This window comes from Haemaphysalis longicornis, unplaced genomic scaffold, assembly GCF_048455015.1.
Source record: "Haemaphysalis longicornis isolate Haplotype H1 unplaced genomic scaffold, Haemaphysalis longicornis Haplotype H1 scaffold_2, whole genome shotgun sequence".
NCBI classification, from domain to species: domain Eukaryota; kingdom Metazoa; phylum Arthropoda; class Arachnida; order Ixodida; family Ixodidae; genus Haemaphysalis; species Haemaphysalis longicornis.
This window is the reverse complement of record NW_027526295.1, coordinates 176,598,207-176,620,316: the sequence shown is the minus strand read 5'-3', so window position 1 is coordinate 176,620,316 and position 22,110 is coordinate 176,598,207. Positions and strand designations below refer to the sequence as shown.

The 22,110-nt window shown below is 49.5% G+C and overlaps 1 protein-coding gene across 1 annotated transcript; it reads right to left on the bottom strand.

The window, feature by feature from the left end:
- Positions 1-171: 171 nt before the first annotated feature.
- LOC144169513 (domesticated amidase effector 2-like) lies at positions 172-21,622 on the bottom strand. The gene is made up of 3 exons (XM_077698715.1): positions 21,462-21,622; positions 13,500-13,765; positions 172-492 (listed from the first exon to the last, which is right to left on the bottom strand). Exons 1-3 carry the CDS (start codon positions 21,511-21,513, stop codon positions 388-390), a joined length of 423 nt encoding a protein of 140 aa, XP_077554841.1. The 5' UTR covers positions 21,514-21,622; the 3' UTR covers positions 172-387.
- Positions 21,623-22,110: the final 488 nt, after the last annotated feature.

The window sequence follows — 22,110 nt, the reverse complement described above, 5'->3', positions numbered from 1 at the left end:
GTAGATGTCAGCTGCAAATTTATTCATTTTGAAATAATTTTTAAATTTTTGGAAAAAAGAAAACAAAAGTGGAGGCTGATTGATTGATTGATTGATTGATTGATTGATTGATTGCTTGATTGATTGATGGATTGATTGATTGATTGATTGATTGATTTAAAAACGGCATGATCCTTCGCCAGAGTATTTTATTTTTGTTTTTACACTTGTTTTGTACAACAAAAACGAGCGCATAAAGACCCAAAGAAAGACTGACAACACAGAAAGACTCATACCCCAGATTGCCTGCCTTGTAGCACTGTTTCATACGCAACTCATTTATTTTGAACAAGCACGGAAGTAATTATGGCGTGGCAGCCCGAGGTTCGATGCCGGCGCCCTTACAGGTCACAGCTCAATGACATAGAAGTTGTCACCGTTGTAGTTAGGCTTGACATTTCCGTAGCGGATCAGGCGACGGTCGACAGGTGCTGCATTCCATTGGTCGTACACCTGCAAACATGGGACAAAGCGACAGGAAACAAACCGAGATTTAAACGCGAAAAAGCTTGAACTTCTCAAAGAAATTAAAAAATATAGAACTGATTGTTGACACTGGCAGTGGGGCTCGGCATGTGGAAAAGTTACGTCAAAGGTCATGAGGCTGCCATAAAAACTAGTTCCAGGCACCGCCCCCTGAGGACGTAACAAGAGCGACATATAGACTGAGAGCAACTTCCAAAATATTTCGGAAACTCAGCAGCTACGAAATAGGCGGTTAGGCAGACTGCCACGAAATTTGAAATTTCTTCTTGGCGCGATGCTGGCCTGAAAGAAGAAACACAACTAGTTATCCCTCAGTCAGGCGGTACCAACTACTCGAACGGCGCACTTTATTATTCTATAGTTTCACAGCAGCACCGTCACTTTCAACCAGCTCGGACAACGACATATCTGGCCTTGCTCCGCCGTGGCACCCTGAAATAAATTTCTTCTTGTGTGCTACACATCAGAATTCGATGTCATTGGAAGATTAATGGCATGCATGACAAAAAAACAATGGGAGGAAGAATTTCCAATTACTTTTTTTTTTCTTGAACTCCGAATTTTAGGATGGAAAGGTCTTAAGTTGGTAATATTTTGTTTATTATTCGTTTGGTTGGCATAAAGGCATATTATGCTTAACATTGATAATGCTTATAATGGCTTGATGCAATTTTTTGATGATTTCTTGATGAGTTCTTGGTAAACTTTCTGTGCCTGTAGATTAATTTGCAGTTTTCTTTGCTGGTATGTGTTGTCTATTGAAACCAATCAGCCGTGTACTCATACAGCGATGTTATGTGCTTACTCTATGATCCATCTTTGTCTAATTTAACAGAGTTACGCGTACTCCCTGTCTATCACTTGCGCGTCTTCGCAGATAAGTTGTTCGATTAAATGTACGCATTTTGTTGCAGTTAGCGCCAGGGGGTTACAGTATATTGATGTTTGTTGTGTGGCAGCTTCGTATGTCGTAGGCCTATGTTAGCGTAAGAGCTTTCAGTATTCGTTTCTTGAAGCCAGATAGAACTCTTTGGTTTCAATAGACAAGACGTATACCAGCAAAGAAAACTGAAAATTAATCATTGGCACCGAACGTTTATCAAGGAATCATCATAAAATAATAAAAAACATCGCATCAAAAAATAATAAGCATTATTAATGCTAAGCATAAAATGCCTTAATGCCAAGCAAATCAATAATAAACAAAATATTTCCCACTTAAAACCTTTCCAGCACAAGATTCGGCGTTCACAAAAAAGTATATGAAAATTCTTCCTTGTATTGTTTTGTTTTTGTCATGCATTCCATTACGACATTATGCTGCTTCAAAAGATTAATTTGTTGCGCGTAAATCGTAATCCTCACAAGGTTTATTTATTTATTTATTTATTTATTTATTTATTTATTTATTTATTTATATGTGTCTACGTATGTATGGATGTAAACAACTAGGATGAAGCTTGAAAGGTGGTGGGCGATAAGTAAACAAAACATTGGAGAAGGGTCAGCCTTATCCTGGTGTCAACGTTTCGTCTAGAGCACTGCCAGAGAAAATCATACCGAGTCTAGACGCCGATACCTGCAATACGAGCTACGTAAAAATGTTTCGGCTTGTTTTTGAGGCTATACTACGCAGCCGTCGCTACAGATTATATGGTGAAAAATATAAATATTTCTAGTTGATTACCGCTGTTGAATTCCAGTAGTATCGTTATTGAGCCATCCATGCACCATACAAAAGATTCGCTTCCTATATATTAAAGTTTTCTTTTGATTTGGGGAGAAGATATCTGGGGATATTTCAAAAATTGCAAGATTGAAAGGAATAGGGACTTCATTAGGTTGTTACAAAATTCAGGTTTGGAACCCAAAAATCGGAGCCCTTTTCTTATTGATATAGGCGGTTTATAACGCGAACTGAGTCAAATCGAAATCCAAAATCCACACTCCTAAAAATCAGAATCTAAGTAATGGTCAGCCAAAGTCCAAATCCAAGGCCCGCGTAACGAACCCAAACGAAATTCTGAGCCACCTCAATGCGATAATGGCGCAATGGGTTAGACGTCGGCTTCATAACGCAAGGGACCCAGATGTTACACCGGCCACTGGAAGCGTTTTCTTTTTGTTTGTTTGTTTGTTTGTTTGTTTGTATGTTTGTTTGTTTGGAAGGTTGGCTTTACTGCAGTGCGTTTTGGTTCCACCTCCATCAGTTAGATTAAGAAAGGTTCGCTTTAGTCATAAAAACAATAAAATGCAACCTAAATAACATCGAGGGGCAGAACTCTGTTACAAAGGTAACTCTCCACGAATGATCAGTGTCAGTGTGAAAACGAGCCTTTCCGATTCGTACTACCTTTGCCGGAACTTTAGGCAAGTCGTCACCTTCGTAATATTTTTTTTAAAGACGCACAATTTTAGAATTAAATGTAACCTCAACGGACATCTGACAGAGCCTGTCATTACCGCGGAACTCTGTAGTTCCGTTTCGGTTAATCCTGCCGTCGAACTTGGCGTGCGAATTTCGCTGTTAAAACTACCAGCGAGCAGTATTACCAACAAAATAAAATAAAATATTCTAGTACTACGGCCGTCGCCCTAGACTCGGGATTTCGGCGCTTCGGTTCTCAACTTTGCTTCGTTTTCAAACGTTATCATGAATGCATTCCAACTTGCCGAGTTTGTTGAAGCTACACTGCTAAAAAACACACTGCACAGATGATGTTTAAGGTACTCATTGTAACAAGACCCCATAAAGGTAAGTGCATCTTAATCCCTAGTGGAGGACTTGGCTCCTTGTCACAGAATTAAGCGAAGTAATAATTTAGTGGCCGATGTCTCGGACGGGAGGAGCGACAAACAACTCCCCCTTACGTGCGAATTCGAGAATGTGGTTCGGACCTGCTAACCGGCGATAGGTCCACGCCTGATTGGCCGCTGGCGTGAGGCACGAGACGGGGCACGAGAAAACAGTTTCGAAACAACGGAAATTTACTTAACATTCACGGGAAATTCAAAACAGATAGACAGAGAGGATAATACAGGCAAAGAAAACGAAGCTCGGCTTAAGAAACACGAGGGAAGGAGTAAGGCACACAATAGGCGGGCAGGGGAGCTTCCCCCCCCCCAACTACTCTAACACTCGGCTCGCTAGACACACACGCACACACCCGTACACACAACGGGGTACACTAAGAAAAGAGGGTAATCAAGTCCGCGGAGTCGATGCGAAGGAGGAAGATAATAGTGAGGGCGATTATAGTCTGCAGAAGAGTGGGGAAGGGGAGGAGGTCTTAGCTGGACCTTGGTCGGTGGTCTCGTCGGGGAAGATGCGTCGGCTCGCCGGTCGTCTGCGATGAGTCCCGTTGATCGGCGACGCAATTCGGGCACACCTGGGCCGCGCACCGTCCCCTCCTCGAGGGGAATTCTCGGGGGCCGAGGTCGCCGCTGTCGTCGCACTCGGGGCTACAGCGCAGCCCACAGAACCGGCCGCCGCGTTTCAACCGCACCACCTTCCACCGCCACTGCTCGCTTCCTTCTCCCCGCGAGTCGTGAACCCCGCGCTGCACCGAGCACAGTCTTTCGGACCGCGCCTCTTCCGAGAACCAAGCGGGTGGAACCTCCGCTGGCCGCGGCACTCTCGCCCCTCTCTTCCGAAACACATGGCCCACTGCCCCGCGGGCCGAAATGGCGGCGAAAACATTCCTGCTCCGCCGGGATCCTCCCGCTGGGTCCCAATATGGCGAGCGAAAAAAAAAAGAGACAGCCATGGAGGGGCCCGAATTTCGCGACACTGCCCCCCCCATCAAGAATGTTATTCCCAATAGCATTCAAACCAAACATCCAAAGCGAAATACGGGCACCAGCCAAAATCGCACCAAGTAACCGACATCGCCCAAAAGGGGGTGGCCATACTAGCCATAGGAGGGGATACACACGATAACAAAGTAACAGCGCGTTGCATATGAACAGGGCCGCGCTTCTCCGCATACACCGAAAATTAAGTCGAGGAAGATAAAGAGAAAAAGCTACACACTGTCTACATACATAGTACACTCCAATACGCACTCGCAATGGCGCAATAAAGTTCTGGGGCCATGCGGACCCCCCACTCACACATGATCTCGCGCAGCCGCAATAGAAACAGGCGAAAATTCGACTACATAGCGTGGCACGGGGTACACTTGGCTATACATTCACAGAGACATTCACCGCGGAGCACACGAACACTTCACATATATCAATGACCCGGCCCATGAACGAGCAAAAAAAATGGAGCCGCTGTCATTTCCAGGCCACAGGAGCCAGGTAGTCCTTCTACACCCTGCTCAAGTAGTCGGCCCCGACATTATCTCGCCCCTTAATGCTGGCGATGGTGAAATCGTACTCCTGGAGCAGGAGGGCCCAACGGAGAACGCGAGCGTTCGTAAACTGAGCCTGGCGGATGTAAGTTAGTGGCTGGTGGTCCGTCTGAATAGTGAAGGCCCTCCCATACAAGTAGAAGTTGAAGCGTTTCACCGCCCAGACTATGGCGAGGCACTCCTTCTCTATTGCTGAGTACGCCCGTTCTCTCGGAAGCAACTTCCGACTTGCATATGCCACAGGGTGGAGCACGGCGCCTTTCCTCTGCAGTAAAACCGCCCCGAGCCCCTGGTCGGAGGCGTCAGTGCGTAACACGAAGGGCTGGTCGAAATCGACGACTTGCAAAACAGGTGCCTCGGAAAGGATCCGCTTCAGTTCCTCGAAGGAGCGCTGCTCCCGGTCCCCCCACTTAACCGTGTTGGGGGCGAGCTTCTTCGTGAGGTCGGTTAGTGGGGCGGCCACTGTGGCGTAACCGGGGATGAAATCTCGGTAATAGCCAGACAACCCCAAAAAGGCCCGCACTTGACGTTTGGTCACCGGACGGGCAGCGTGCCGGATCCTGTCAAGGGTTGACTCCATGGGACCTAGGTGTCCGTGACCTATGGTGTGACCCAGAAACGACAACTGCTCGAACCCGAGCTGGCACTTCCTGGGATGGACCGTCATTCCGGCTTCCAAGATTCGCGCGAGCACCCGGTCGATGGCCACCAAATGGTCTTCCCACGTCTCTGTGGCCACCAGCACGTCGTCGTAGTAGTGGTAGACGTTGTCGATGCCGTCCAGTACTCGCCGCATGAGCTTTGCGAAAACTGCTGGGGCTGTCTTGATACCGAAGGGCATGCTTTTGAAGTGATACAGTCCACTAGGGGTCGAGAAGGCGGTCTTCTCCCTGGAGGCCTGATCGAGGGGCACCTGCCAGTACCCCTTAGAAAAGTCCATCTTTGAAAAGTATTTCCTCCCCCCAACTTCCGCAATTAGACAGTCAGCCCTCGGAATAGGCTCTGCATCGGGCACTAGGACGTCATTCAGCCTCCTGAAATCCACACAGAACCGGTAAGTGCCGTCCGGTTTTCTGACCAGCACGACGGGTGCGTGATACGGTGAGCTGGATCTCTCAATCACCCCCATTTCAACCATGGCCGACACTTCCCTTTCGATGTTCTGTTGCACAGCGAAAGGAAGCGGATATTGCCTCACTTGGATCGGCGCGTCCGTCATCGTGGACAAAGAACACTCTGCCCAAGTTGTGAGTCCTGGCTGATCCGAAAATATGCCTTTGTACTTTGACAGCAGAGAGTGCAGCTGCCCCGCTTGTCGGGTAGTCAAGTGATCCGACACGACAATGTCTTCCGGTCCCACCTCGCCTCCGAGGGGCCACGCCATCTCTTCGGCCCCGATGTCGACCGCCACGGCTGACACCGTCTGGACAGGGACACCTGATTTTAGTTCCCTCCTGATGTACTTTTTCAACATGTTCGCATGGAACGTCTTGGGCGTCCCCTCGACATTCACCACGTAGTCAACTTCTCCCTTCCTTTCCGCCACGGCATACGGGCCCTTCCACTTCATGGTGAGCTTGTTATGTTCTGTGGGTAACAAGACGAGCACCTCGTCCCCAGCCTGGAGGTGACGCATCTTGGCTCGGTCGTCGTAGTACGCCTTGTATCGCTCGGCTGCCTGTTCCAACGCCTCATGGGCAAGTTGGCACGTTGTCTCAAGCCTCTCCTTCAGGTCGATGACGTACTGGTAGGCGGTTTTGACCTCTTCTTCCACCTTGTTCCCGGTCCACAGCTCCTTGAGGATGGCCAGTGGACCACGAACATTTCGGCCGTAAAGCAGCTCGAACGGGGAGAATCCGGTGCTGGCTTGAGCAACCTCCCGGTACGCAAACAAAAGGGGTTCCAAGAATCTGTCCCATTCTCTCGGTTGTTCAGCACACATCCTGCGCAGCATCTTCTTTAGCGTGCCGTTCATCTTTTCGACCAGGCCATTGGCCATCGGGTGGTAGGGTGTCGTGGTCTGTAGTCGCAAGGATAGTAGGCGCCCCACCTCGGTCATAAGCTCGGAAGTGAAATTTGATCCCCGGTCGCTGAGCATCTCCTCGGGTACACCCACCCTCGAGAATATCTGCAGCAGAGCTTCGGCCACCCTTTCCGTCTCAATACTTGGCAGCGCGACCGCTTCGGGGAAGCGAGTAGCGTAGTCGACCAACGTTAGAATGTATCGGTTGCCTCTGCGCGTCGTCGGCTTGAGAGGCCCCACGATGTCGATGGCGACCTTACGGAAGGGGGTGTCCACCAGTGGAACCCGTTCCAACGGTACTCTTCTGACCGTGCCGCGATCCACGGTTCTCTGGCAGATGTCGCAGGACGCGATAAACCTCTTCACGTCCCCATGAAGGCCCGGCCAGAAAAAGTCGGCCAGTATCCGATCAATAGTCTTCGCCCGGCCAAGGTGCCCCGCCATCAAGCCCGCATGTGCCAAATGGAGAACTTTGTATCGGTGCTGCTCCGGCACCACGAGCTGCACGGAAGGGGCTCCCGATTGGGGTACATACTCTCGAAAGAGGAGACCGTCGCGCAGGAAGAACCCGCAAGAGCCATTTCTTTTGCAGGTTGACCTCGTTCCCCGTCTTTGGGCCTCAAAACACCGCAACAGAGTCTCGTCTGCCTGTTGATCCTCTCGCATTTCTCCCGCACTGACGTCGGAGATAAGCGTCGGCGCACGTAGGGCCCGGAAGTTCTCCGAAGTCTTCGCTCTAGCCTGCTGCCGGGTCGTCACCGCCGCTGCGGGTAAGGTAGGCTCCGTCACCGCGCTCTTGACTTGTGTCTCCTCTGTCTCAGCCGTCCATGTTTTGTCGGGCTTCCCTGGTGGCCTCACCCCGTCGACGTTCCCCAGGATGAGGTCAAATAGCGGGTCATCCATACATCCCGCCACTATCTCCCCGCTGTAGTAGGGCGTGTCTACCTGGATCCGAGCTTCCGGTAGCTTCCTAGCAGTACGGTCCGCCAAGTGAACCGTCCGGTGGGCCCCGGTTAATTCTCGATCGTCCACAAATCTTCGGCTGACGATGACGATGTTGCACCCCGTGTCTCGTAAAACCCTGCAGCGACGGCCCTTGATTCGGCCCTCCACCACCGGCAGGTCTGGTGCCCCGAGAGGCTCGGCAGCGTTGTCTACAGAGGTATGCTTGTCCTCGCTTAGGCTCGAGTACCCCTGTTGCAAGCAGGCGGACACGTTCCTTGCGGCCCCCAAACCCGTGTTCTTCGGGCCTTGTTGACCCCGGTTCGCTCTGCACTGGGCGGCGACGTGCCCCATCCGGTAGCACAGGTAGCAGCGTACGCCCGGTGCTGGCGGATGTGGTTGCCTGTCGAACTGCTCGCGCCGGCCTGGGTCTGCGGTTCTGCCCGCCAGGGGGTCCTCCCGCTTCTGGTCTTTCCTCCCAAAGTTGTTCATGTTCCTAGCCATTACGTAGTCGTCCGCCCTTTGGACGAGCTCCTCGGTGTCCCGCGTCTTCTTTTCTTTTAGGAAGAGTGCCATAGGGGGCCCGCAGTTCTCCAAAAACTGCTCGGACAGGAGCAGACTCTTGACCCCCTGGTAAGCCCTCTCCGTCCCGGAAAGTTGTAGCCACCTTTCCCAATAATTTTCCAGTCGGGCGAAGAACTGCGATGGAGTCTCGTCGTCTCTCGGCGTTTCCCCCCTGAACTTCTTTCGGAAACCTTCTTCCGTGAGGCGGAAGCGGAGAAGGAGTGCCCGCTTCACCTTGTCATAGTCAGCGGAATCGGACGCGGGCATTCGTCCGAAAACGCTCAGAGCCTCCCCCGTGAGGCAAGTACTGAGCGTCGTGGCCCACTGACTTCGGGGCCATTTCTGTGCCTCCGCGACACGTTCAAAACGAGTCAAATAGGCGTCGAGATCGTCGCCCTTCTCGTTAAACGCCGCCATCAGCTTGTGCAGGCTAACCGCGGGCGGTCGTGATGCTGCTTGGGTTTCATTCAAGTCGCCCACTGCACTGCCGCTACTACCAGCCTCGCTCCTCGTGCGCAGGAGTTCCATTTCCTTATCCATTTCTAGCACCCTCTGTGCTGAGCCCTCTTTATCGCGCGCCGCGCGCTCCCTCTCACGCTCCTCGCGCTCCTTCTCGCGCACCTCGCGCTCCCTCTCACGCTCATCCTCCTCCCGGCGCCTTTCGCGCTCTGCGGCTCTTTCCTCTCTCAAAAATTCCTGAAGAGCGGTCCCTTCAAAGCCCATCTCTTTACCCAGAGCAACTATACGCTCCAGATCGGCCATTCTGTCTGCCGCGGAAAGATCACCCGTTACCCTATGCCTCACGCCCCGGGCCAATCGTGGTTAGCGGTCCTGCCGTGGACGCCAGTTTGTCACAGAATTAAGCGAAGTAATAATTTAGTGGCCGATGTCTCGGACGGGAGGAGCGACAAACAACTCCCCCTTACGTGCGAATTCGAGAATGTGGTTCGGACCTGCTAACCGGCGATAGGTCCACGCCTGATTGGCCGCTGGCGTGAGGCACGAGACGGGGCACGAGAAAACAGTTTCGAAACAACGGAAATTTACTTAACATTCACGGGAAATTCAAAACAGATAGACAGAGAGGATAATACAGGCAAAGAAAACGAAGCTCGGCTTAAGAAACACGAGGGAAGGAGTAAGGCACACAATAGGCGGGCAGGGGAGCTTCCCCCCCCCCAACTACTCTAACACTCGGCTCGCTAGACACACACGCACACACCCGTACACACAACGGGGTACACTAAGAAAAGAGGGTAATCAAGTCCGCGGAGTCGATGCGAAGGAGGAAGATAATAGTGAGGGCGATTATAGTCTGCAGAAGAGTGGGGAAGGGGAGGAGGTCTTAGCTGGACCTTGGTCGGTGGTCTCGTCGGGGAAGATGCGTCGGCTCGCCGGTCGTCTGCGATGAGTCCCGTTGATCGGCGACGCAATTCGGGCACACCTGGGCCGCGCACCGTCCCCTCCTCGAGGGGAATTCTCGGGGGCCGAGGTCGCCGCTGTCGTCGCACTCGGGGCTACAGCGCAGCCCACAGAACCGGCCGCCGCGTTTCAACCGCACCACCTTCCACCGCCACTGCTCGCTTCCTTCTCCCCGCGAGTCGTGAACCCCGCGCTGCACCGAGCACAGTCTTTCGGACCGCGCCTCTTCCGAGAACCAAGCGGGTGGAACCTCCGCTGGCCGCGGCACTCTCGCCCCTCTCTTCCGAAACACATGGCCCACTGCCCCGCGGGCCGAAATGGCGGCGAAAACATTCCTGCTCCGCCGGGATCCTCCCGCTGGGTCCCAATATGGCGAGCGAAAAAAAAAAGAGACAGCCATGGAGGGGCCCGAATTTCGCGACACTCCTGGTGGATGCATTTCATATCTCCAGCTTAAGCGGAGAACTGTATCTTTGCTAGTAATGATTTCCTGCAAGCTATATCATAAATTACGTTATGTTGCCACACCCTTCTCCTAATTACATTTAAAAGGACTCTGCAACACTGACCATAAAGGCTTTCACACTTTCCTTCGCGTGTGAAAGCACTGCGAAATCTCTAGTTATCGCCAGCATGGAGCGGCACTGCGGGATTTGCTAGTCGAAGCAGATACGCCTTCCGCTTCTTTTTACTTTTGTGTCTTTTTTTTAAGTGGCTATCGAATGCGCTCACTGATGCACCTTAAGGGAAGCCGGCCAATGGCGTCCACAGCGCTGTAATGACGTAATTCCCGCGGCCGAAGAACGACAAGGCCGGTAAAGAGTGAAAAATCTTTTGAGCAAGTTTTTAAGTTTTCTGATGGGCATAGAGCCGTAATTTTTCACTGAGGTACATTGAGACCCCATAATCCAAGTACCAGAAGTGTTTGTTGACTGCGTTCTGTAAGCAAGGTTTCAAAAAAGTAGAAAAAAGTGTTGCAAGGTTCCTATAAATGTTAAAGAAAATAAAGCAGGCATATCGAAATGGCCCTCAGTATCAACAACTAGCAGGACGAGACTGCGTTCGTCCTTGTGTACCGTATTTACACAATTGCAGGTCGACTCGAATTTAGGTCCACACCCCCCCCCCCCCCCGTCCCCCACATCGCACGTCGATAAAAAAAGACAGACGGAACAACCGATCGCATTCCACAACAAAAACATATTGGTCACCTGACCTACAGCTTGCCCTCGCTAGTGTGTTCACTAGTACTGATGGTGCCACTATGAGAGCTGTGGCACCGCTGAGAGCTGCCGACACCTTAGTACGTCAATGAGCACCTCCGAGTTCCCCACCCCGGGTCACTGCCGACATCCGCGTACCATTCCCACTTGAATCTTGAGTTGGTAGTTTGGGGACGCTCTGGGGCGTTCTCTAGAGCAGTGTCGTCTTCGTCACGACGCTGCTCGTGAGAGAGCCTTAAAACGGCCTACGGAAGATGCCACGTGCATTACTGTGAGTCCAGTAAAATAAAAAAGCAAGTGCTCTGAAGGAGCGTTCGAAATACAGTGTAAGCCCGTTATATGACCCTGCGTTTTAAAACCCAGGTTTTACGATGGATAAGTCGAATCTCGGCGAAGCCCCCGTATAAACAATGCATTACAAACCTCGGTTATTCGAAGCTAATTCATGCCTGACCCAACGTTACTAGAATAGCTTAGTAACGTTGGCCTGACCAGCGTTATCCCACGACCCACACGAAGCGCGCGACCGATCAACGGAAGAAATGAAAATGCCGCGGGCCTGTTACGCGAACCTTGAGCCCACTCAATCGGTTCTCTCCGGCATAGCTTTCTTCTTCATCTCATCGTTCGTTGGTGACCCGAGCATAGACGGCCAGCCGAAGTCAAGGCATCCCGGACTAGGGACGCCTTCCACGGAGCAACAAGGCCCACACATCAGCCTCTGCTGGAGAAATAAAAATCTCTCTCTCTCTCTCTCTCTCTCTCTCTCTCTCTCTCTCTCTCTCTCTCTCTCTCTCTCTCTCTCTCTCTCTCTCACCATCAGCGGCCTGCTCCTCTGCACAATCACTTTCCCCCTCCCCTCGCTGGCGTCTCTTGCATTTTTGCGCAGTGTTCGCAGGGGCAGCGTGCAGGGGTTTATTTCTTGCACTGAGCAGTGAATTAACAATGAGGTTACGCTGACAGGTTTAGGCTTCCGTGTATATTTGTCGTGATCGCGTGGGCCATGATTCGCACTGGCTGGCGCGAATCGCGGCGGTGGACTGCAGTACAAGGTTCGTTTTAATGCAGCGTGAATAGCACCTGCAGTGCATTATTCTTTTCGCATTTACTTTTTTAGTGATTTCAGTTTTCGAGCACCGCAAAACATTAGTTTGTAGTTCACCCTAAAATTTCTTGCAAATCAATCGCGAAAAACTGTATTTCTTAGGCGTAATTGTTGTTCCGATTTTGCGACGCTTTTTCACGGTCCCGAAAGAGTCGTATTATCGGGGTTCCATTGTAACTACTATACGCAGTAGGTAGACTGGAGAAGCAAACGCACTGTTCCAACTACGCCGTTTCCTCCCCTATTCCTCGTTTGGATTGCCGTCGACGGCGGTACAAGTATCAGTTTAGACTGCAGGTGGACCACCAGACTTCAAGTTTTCAAATTTCAAGAACTGGGTTGACCTACAATCGTATAAATAGGGTATTCTCCCTTCAGTGTCGTCTGTTACGCGCTATTTTAATATGTTCCACAGCTCCAGTGACCAATTCGCTCACATTAATTTATTGATAAATCGGACGAGGTCGTCTCTAATGCGCACTGCCAAAGAATGTGGTCTTGGGTATTTGTAATTTTGCGCTCAATACATCCAAATTAGAAAACAATACACCAGAGAGTGGCTGACCTCACCTAGAAGAAAAGAGGAGCAACGCGGCCTGATTGACTTCTTTCAAGAAGCCGTCAGCAAAAGCCTGGACCGAGGACTCTGAATCTCGCAGCGCTCCCTACAACTCCTCCTCACTTTCTACCTGTGAATAAAATATTACCCCTCTCTCTCTCTCTAATGCGCACAATGGCTGCTTTGCTGCGTGGTATTGCTTTGCGCTTTGTGACCTGCCAGTTTTAAGATCATTTTGTTTATTTGTTTCAGCAAAATAATGTCTTGCGTTCATAAGCCACCCCATTTTCCCTCTGGTACTAAGTTTTGCGTTCTGAATATAAATGACCGAATAAATATAAGCGGGTTAGGGAAACATGATGCCTGACTGGATTTGAGCAAAATTCAACCTGCCGTTTGTCCGTCCGTCTGTACGTTGCGATGCATCACCACCGCGATAGCTCGGTCCTAAATACATGAAAGGGATAATGGGCGGAATGAAATTCCTGCTGCTCGCAAGAGACGGTGGCGGGCCATATCACTGCCAAAGTTAGTGAAGAATTCAACTACGTGGGAGCCTAAGCACGATCTCACTTCTCATCAATGCTCTCTCTCTGATGAATGAGCGAACCGTAGAAAGCAATGACACGCCACCGTTCCTCTTGGGAAGCTGCACCCTCATATTGAGGAAAGTGTCATGGGACAAAGCACTCAAGTTATGATCCTTGCCCTTCAACTCGTCCACATCGTGTTCATCCCAGTTCATGAGGTGTCAGCGAGCGTTGACTACGTCTCTCACCCAGATGCCATTAGGGGCGCACGACTCGAAGATGGCCGCGTGTCCTCGGTACTTGGCGCCGTCCAGGAAGGTGGCGATGGCCGTCCATTGAGGGATGCTGCTGCAGTTGTCCTTGACGCGCTTACCGCGGCGCCAGCTGTGCGTCGAGTACTGGCGCATGCCGGAGCACGTCTCCTTCACCAGGGCCACGCACTCCTTGCCGTCGACGCCGATCACCCACTTGCCCTTGAAAGGCCGCGGGTCGGCGCAACCGATTGCCTCGCTCGCTGCAATCGTAACAGAGACGTCACTGTTTAGACAGCGGTGAATGACAAAATTCGGGGGGTTTGTGCCTAGACATTGAAGCTGCCAAAGTGTTCATAACATCTCGAAGCGATAGAAAAATTGGCAGAAACTTCCCAGTGAGAATCGTCTAAACCAAGGGTCCGCAACCTTGTGAGGTGCAGGGGCGAGTTGCACGAAGCCATCGGGTGAAAGGGGGGGAATTGGGCTTTGAAGGCAAAGAAAAAAAATTACCGAATTGACAGTAATAGTTGACAATAATTGAAACTGATATAGCAAAGCGTGAAAATGTGGGTCACTGCCAACTGGAAGCGATCAATTCTCTGTTCTTGTCTCCCGTCTAACCCAATTTGAGGTCAAAACTGGTGTGTCGGCTTTCAGATAGGAAGGGACAGGGGGACGGGTGGGGGGCTTCTGATGTCGTGCCGGGGGCCGAATAATACTTTGTATTTTTCTAACGAACTAAAATCGAGCTTCGAGCACGCGCTATCGGATACCAAACGCCCGTCAACGCGCTTCTGCGCCGGCTTAGTCTCCACCTCCGCCACGCTGTCACGTTGCTGTGACATCGACACCGCAGGATTCTGAAATTGTTGCTGATTTGATGGCGTCTGGTATCAGTGCCACCAAATAGGCGCTGCTGGAAGACGATTGCCTTCGCCCGACGTTGAAAGAAGCCCTTTCTGCTACCGATGTGCTGCGGCGATACTTCGCCGAAATTCAGGGAAGTGGACTGGAACTCGTCGAAATGATGCCGCCTGTCGAGAATGCAGTTGTCATTGGTGGTGCTAAACGCAGTGTTCAGGCGAAAATCACTGTCTACTGAAAATAGTTGTACATTTCTCTGTAATATTTTTTTTAAGTATGCTAATGGTGAGCGGAATGTCTTTCTTTCGCCGTCACGTTTTCAGTAAACTGTACACATTTTTTATAACAAACTTGATCCCGAAGTTTCTTATAGGCGGGTTCTGATTTATCGAGTTGCTCCGTATAGCGAACACATCGTATTGAAACACGCTGTTCGTTATAACCGGATTTGACTGCAGTCTCGTGCGCATGCTGCATCATACCAAATGCGTCATCATGCATCATACCAATGCTGCATCATACCAAACATTTTGTTAGCTGAGTACACAGAGCGCATAAAACGGACAATGGGCAGATAAAAGGGCAACAAATAAGCGCTGACTTTAATAGAAAAGACACATGCCTAATACACATTCAAACGAAAGGTCACATCAGGTCAGATAGCTCCATATCACTACCACGTGGAAAAACACTGGTGCCTTTCGGAATATGAAATGACAAACCCTGTCGTTGCTCTGTCACTGATCTGACAGCTATTTGACTCTGCTCAATGTTTTTCCACGGGGTAGTAATGTGGAGCTATTTGACCTGATGTGACCTTTCATTTGAATGTGTATTTAGCCACGTTTATTTTCCATTCAAATCAGCGCTTGTCTGCTGCTCTTGTCTCTGCCTTTATTTTTTGCGCCGTGTGCATTATGGTTCGCCAACTGGCCGACACACTCACGTTTTAAAGATAAGCTTTTTACCTCTACCCCCAAGCATTCTGTCGCGACCGTTGGTGTCAACAGAAAACTCCCGCGAACAAATAAAAGAAGTTACTGGCACCGCCAGGAATCGAACCTGGAACGATCAGAAAAACCAAGAGAGAGCCCGTTGTCTTAGCGATTGACCGTTGTCTTACCGCTGTCTTACCGATTTCGTCGCCTCTGTCGGCGGCGGCAGAGACGGAGCAGAAGTCTAACACGGGGTTTGAGCTTCCTTTCATTTTATATAAAAAAAGAGTTTCCACTCATGTGCCTCACCAATACAACTCAAACAACCACCGTTCATTATTCATGCATTCATTTAACCTTACCAAAGATTATGTCCTTGAAGTAATGAAGGGTGTGGTTAAGCGCATTTTGCTTGTCTGTGGTTTCACTCTTTGCAGAGCCACGTGCGTGAATTCAAGTAACGTCGCATGGGTAATCGTTGTGGGTGTCGTTTACAGCTTCGCTTTCCAATCACCTTCACAGGGTGTATTGGCTCACATTTTTTTTTTGTTAGCTACTAAGGAATGCATCGAGTGAAGAGATGTTTTAGGTGTAGAAAAGCAACAGTATCAATTGGGTGCATTTTCTCACAGTAACACGTCATCCAATTAAAACCACGTCCGGCTTTCTGGAGGTGAACGGAGGACTGCTCAAGCTTAACAGACGGACACTGACCCCTAGAATAATTTGAATTTATCCCTCGGCCCTAAACGAGGAGCAAAAATGCATAGACACACTTAATGAGAGGCAGGGCGAAAAAACTGACAACAAACTGTCAAGCTATCTTAGAAAACAAAGAAACAGGTAGAAAAACGAAAGGAAATGAAAGATTCGGGTGCGAAAAAGTGAATCGAATTGGAGGAGTTGTCAAACTTGATTAACGGAAGCGAGAACTGTAAAATTTGTGCCTCATACGTTGCAGAGATTGAAGAAACATTAACCAAAGGCGGCGGCTTAATAAATAAATAATGAGCGGCTGACTAGTGGCGCAATTAGAATGCATGCACTGAAAGGTGAAACTAGAAACGCAACGAGTAACATGGATGCGATAATACTAGCGGACAAGTTATGTGCCGATCATACTCCAGTAACTTTCGACGAGGAAACAGTATACTGACCGATTTATCTTGGCTCGACAGAAATTCCAGCACTTACAGAACACGAGGTAGAAAAGGCGCTTAAAAAAAAGAAGAGAGGCAAAGCCGCAGGTGTCGGCGAAATAACCACGGAGCTACTTAAGGATAGTGGCGATGCTGTACTAGGAAGGCTACCAAAATTACTCTCAGTATACCGTGGGACATTGAAAGTACAACGGGCCTAGAAAAACGCCAATACATTTCTCATTCACACGAGGAGCGATGCCAGACAGTTCAAAAATCATCGACATATCAGTGTACCCTCGTTAGTGTAGTGTTAGTGTATGTTAGTGTACGAAGGTTTTCATAAACCACATAAATGGCATAACCCAGATTTTGAACCACCCAGGAAGCAGCCGGGTTTCGGTCAGGTTACTCAGCCATGGAACGCATTTATGTTATCAATCCGGTAAGGGATAAATCCTGGTTTCTATAAAGCTCTTCACTTGGCAGTTTTATATTACTACAAAGCAGCATTTGATTCAGTGAAATCTTTTGCCGCGATGGAACTACTCGGAGAGCAAGGAGAAAAAGAGAGGAGCATAGAGCTCTGGAAAACATATACAGTAAAAGCTCATTAAATCCAACTCGAAGGGGACCACAAAATTCTTCTAATTCAGCGGAGTTCGGATTAGCGGACTGGCGCTAGAATGAATTAATATCGCTCCACACTGCGCGGGCAGAGCACAAATGAGCCACCTCTGGACTCGCTCTCGCGAATTAGGCGCTACTACACGTTTCATGCGCACGACGCGTGATTGCAAGCCTAGACCATAGAGTTTCTTGGTAAGTATACTAGAGAGGAAACTGCGCCTGGTAATCCATGTCGTTGTGGGGGTTTATGGGAAGTCCCCCCTCCCAACCTTTTGGCTTGGGCTTGGCATGACAATTGGATTCTTAAGCGGTTTTGGGAATTTGCTTTCTTCACTAGGCATTAACACGTCTACGAGCTACGAGGACGCCGAAATCCTTCCTGTTCTGTGGTAGCCGTGTTCGGTGGAACAGCAGACAGTGCGTGATGGTACCTGCCGTTGGTCGTGCCGCAGTCCAAGGACGTATGACTGAGCGGGTAATATGCCGCCGAAAAAAATTCTAGCTGACGAAAAAAAGAAGCAAAACGTACTTCGCCGACGACAAGATGTGACAGATACGGGTGCCTGTATCCGTCCTATCTTCTCATGGTCCACGACTGTTTAACGTCACGTCTTCTTTTTTCTTGTTACCGTAATTACCCGATTCTAACGCGCCCCCGATTCTAACGCGCACCCGATTTTCTAGGCAAGAAACCGAAACCACTTGCACCTCCGTTTGTAACGCGCAAGGAACTTTGTAAGCAAGCAAAACGAATGAGAAAAACGGGCGATTTATTCCCCGAAGTAATCCCACTCCTCTCACTCCTCGTCGCTCTCCGAGAGCTTCTTGTCGCCTTCCGCTGACCGCAACATCTCGTCATTGGTGCCGTCAAGCGCATTCGCGATGCCACACTTCTGAACGAACGTTCAACAATGTTCGATGGGATCGTGGCCCACGCCTCGCATGCCCATCCCGCGAGCTTCTCCTGAGGCATACGCTTCAGCCAACCGCTGGCTGTGAACGCGTGGGAGCCGTTCGTAAGACGCGAAAGCGGCGCACCTTCGTTGCCGCGGCTGCCATTGCTGCTATCAAGCACGCAAGTGGAATAATTTGACGATTTGTGTGAACGCCGAAAGAAAAGCCTAGGCGCCTAGATCCGAAAAATTGTTGCTAAAAGCTTTGGCGCCATCTTGAGATGGTGATGGCGATGGGTGGAACAAAATTTCAGCTGTTTCGGCAGTTTCGGTTTCGTATCCGATTCTAACGCGCATGCGATTTTTCAGCTTATTTTTGCGGAAAAAAGGTGCGCGTTAGAATCGGGTAAGTAATAGTAGCTGACGGTCGGTGCACCGGTTCACCACGAAGGCGACGCTTTCATAGGCACGCTCAAAAAAATTTCCACTCTTCAAACAAATTATTTGAAATAATGGTAAAATTAATCAGATAAGTCTCTAATGAGTTCCCCTCTCCCCCAAATACGAACATTGTTCGTAACTACCACCTTGGCCTGCAGTATAGCAGGCACAACCACTCCGGCAAAAATACGCTTTATTTCCTTTTTCCTTAGTCTTAGAACAGCCTGTTTTATTTTCCACTTACAAAATTTCACACTATTCTTCGCATTTTTATGGCATTTTGTTTAAATTTTCGGTCACTAATACGTTTCAGTCCAAGCCAATGATGAAACTAAGGCGACCGCATGATGTAATGGCGGCCCATGACGACACGACGACCTTGATGTGAGCCGCATAGACGCTAGCGCCAGATTCCTCTCTAGTGTATAATGTAAGAAACTCTGTAAGAAACCTGCAACTATACTGAACTAGAATATTCTAGTTCACTATACCTGCAACGACATGCGCCAGCGGCGTGGCGTCCGCTGCGGAAGCGAAATAAGCCGTCGCAGCAGCGTACAGCCCGCGCTACGCTGTCGTTTTTCTGTTGCGTTGTTTTGCGTCTCTACAAAATTTGGTTTGTTTTCGATTTATAACACATTGTAATCATTCTGTGCCGACTTTTCTTTTGTGAGGAGCGATGGAAACAAGGGGATCGCAATTCGAATTAACCGTTCTGGATACCGACGCATTGGAATTACCGGTTTTTTTAGATGCGACGCATCTCATTCACTCGCCTTGTCCCTGCATCCATCCGGCGTTGTCGGCGTACACCCCTCCCCCATTCTCCTCGCCGCGCCAGCTGCGCTCTCCGCCGCTCACCCCCTCTCCTCTCCGATAGCGAACACTCTCTCGCGAGGGGCATTGGATTGGATTCGATTGGATTGGCTTGGCTTGGCTTGGATTGGATTGGCTTGGAACTCTGCGGTGCTTCGCATCACCTCAGGGTTCCCCTCGGGAAGATGGTGTAATTTCCTTTTTTTCTTTTTTTCATTGAAATATACCGGGCTGTGTCACGACCTGGGCGTAAGTTCGAATTAACCGAGTTCGAACTAACGAGCTTTTACTGTACAAGGTGTAGGGGCACGATACCTTTAAACAAAAAGAGTGGGCAGTTTCCTATCAGGAAGTGCGTCAAATTATTTACAACAGTGTGTGTGTGGGGGGGGGGGGAGGTATAAGGTTGATGGGGGAAGGTCAGGGATAAGAGCAAATGGGAAACGCTTGTCAACTGAGATTTGCGGATTCGGTGCTACGGGAGAAGATCGGCAAATGATGCTTCAGTAACTGTCCTCAAGCATCCTTGGCGTAGGATTAAGGATATATTCCAACCCGCCGCGATGGCTCAGTGGCTAAGGCGTTGCGCTGCTGAGCACGAGGTCGCGGGTTCGATTCCCGGCCGCGGCGGCCGCTTTTCTGATGGAGGCGAAAAGCAAAAACGCCCGTGTGTACGAGATTTCGGCGCACGATAAAGATCCCCAGGTGGTCAAAATTAATCCGGAGCCCTCCACTACGGCGCGCCTCATCGCCTGCGTTGCGTCGGCGCGTTAAACCCCACAATCAATCAATCAAGGATATATTCCAGTAAGTCGAACGCAGTGTTCACATGCAGAAAGAAGCCGTTTTAGTCAGGGCAATACGATGGTCAGAAAACTGTGGTTGATTCCTCGGTCATAAGAATCGGTAAAACACGAAAGTGAAATGTGCCGCGAAATCTGCAGCTGAGCATGATTTGCGGGTCGGCGGCTGTCTTGTGGGTGTGCTTGGCGAGCGAAGTCTCGCTGGCGGGTCGCTTCGGCAAAGGTGTACTGGCGTCATTTCTTTGACGTATGTGACGTCAGTGAAATCTTGGTGTATCCCGGCATAAAACACTTTCCTGTTAAAAGGTGGGGAAATATCGGCCGCGGGGCCACCTCTGAAGAGACTGGCGCTGGCACTGCGATAGTTTTGACGACAAAGGTAGGAAGCCCTCTCCTACCTTGCTGTGCTCGTAGTCGCACTTTGGCGGTGTAGTTGCGTGTTCATTCCAGTGTGTGAAACCGGCCGCCTGGGGCCTTCTCTGGCCTCATGCTGGAATAAATGCTCCGGGCAAAAAAAAAATCGTCCATTTCTCCAACCACAAGGCTTCCTTCCTGACAATGTAGGACTGGGAAAGGAGACTTTCTTGAAAAAGGAGTAATGTGTGACGAACGAAAGGGATCTGCAACCATTAATATATGTCTGTCTGAAATTGTTTGCCACGAAATATTTTTGCACAGTTAAACAGCTGCGCTTCAATTTCGCATATAGGAAGTATCGTGATCGTCAGCCACTTTTTTTTTTCTTTTCCGTTGTACAGTCCACGACAGACCGCACAGTTAAAAGTAAAATAAACAAACACTAAACAAAACAAAAGTAAACAAAATAAAACAAAAGTAAACGAAAATAAAATGCGTGTTCAAATACGCTGTTCTTGTGTGTGTGTGATAATTTCACAAAAAAAAAATCAATTTCGGGATTTTTTACCAACCGTTTCACCTGGGCTGGGAGGCGCGCCGAAGTTAAGGGTTCCGGGTGTTCGACCACCAGGGCATCTTTAACGTGCGACGAAATCTCGACACACGGGCGTCGACCGTCGCTGCCCGAATGCTATAGTGGGTGCGGCACGTCATTTGGATGGGATTCGATGCTAAATGTGTCGTTGGGGCGGTCATAAAAGCTTTAAAACCGGCGTCATTCAGCCTGATATAAAGTTTCTCACTAAGCATCGGGTAACATTTTTCGATCATCATAATCTGAAAGTCCAACTCCTTTTAAATGAAGCGTAAATGAAATGACCTTTGCAAATGTGCTTCGAGTAGAAGTTGATCGCTGTCTTCCAGGTAATGTACATGGTGTATTAGTCATTGTCAGCATATACGGAGGCGTCCTTTTCTATTTCCTTTATGCTAGTAGTTTTGCGCCGAGAGAGCTTAACGTCGAAACAACAAGTGAAGTCATTAAGAAAGCAATATCGACGGCCACAGTTCGACTCACCCACAGCCATGCAGACCACGAGAAGAAATCCACTGAGAACGCAACCTTTCATCGTTGTGTTGCGGCTTCACTACTGCTGCTCTCGGGTTCATAAAAGCAGCAGGCGATCGTTTACAATCTCTCAGCTCGGACTGAAGTATTTATACGGGGCTTCGTTATCTAGCGGACTTTCCCAGGAGGCGGGCCTTTGCCAGATAGCGGCCATAATTTCCCCACCGAACAACACGCGGCTATTTATGCTTGGCGCTGAAATATCGTCTCGCACTGTCATACGGCTGACCTTGGTAAGTGCCGCCGAAGCCAACACAAGCGATATAGCAAAACACTTATTGAGAAGGCCTTCACTCGTGCGCTTATGGATAAGGCCCATCTGGGTGCGCTAGTTATCAGCCCGTCGGAAATGAGGAATACTAAACGGGCCAATAGTGACTCACCCGAACTATCGTTCCTCTTTGCTTGCTGAACAAGTGCAATTCCTGCTGATGCTGACGGCAACTCGTGGTATCAGGATCAAAGATTTTATTTCAAAAATAACAAGTTCTGCTTGCATCCACCCGCTACCATCATGATCGACCCAGAATATACGCGCTAGCTTGCATCCTAGACGCATGGCTCAGCATTGAGCAGATGCATGCACTTTCCAACCTGC

Excerpts from the sequence above, each read along its gene's own strand:
- LOC144169513 (XM_077698715.1), bottom strand. The coding sequence starts at position 21,513 with ATGAAAGGTTGCGTTCTCAGTGGATTTCTTCTCGTGGTCTGCATGGCT. Across the intron at positions 13,766-21,461 it reads CGTGGTCTGCATGGCTGTGG|CGAGCGAGGCAATCGGTTGC; the intron begins GTGAGTCGAACT and ends TTACGATTGCAG. Across the intron at positions 493-13,499 it reads GCGCCCCTAATGGCATCTGG|GTGTACGACCAATGGAATGC; the intron begins GTGAGAGACGTA and ends CCATGTTTGCAG.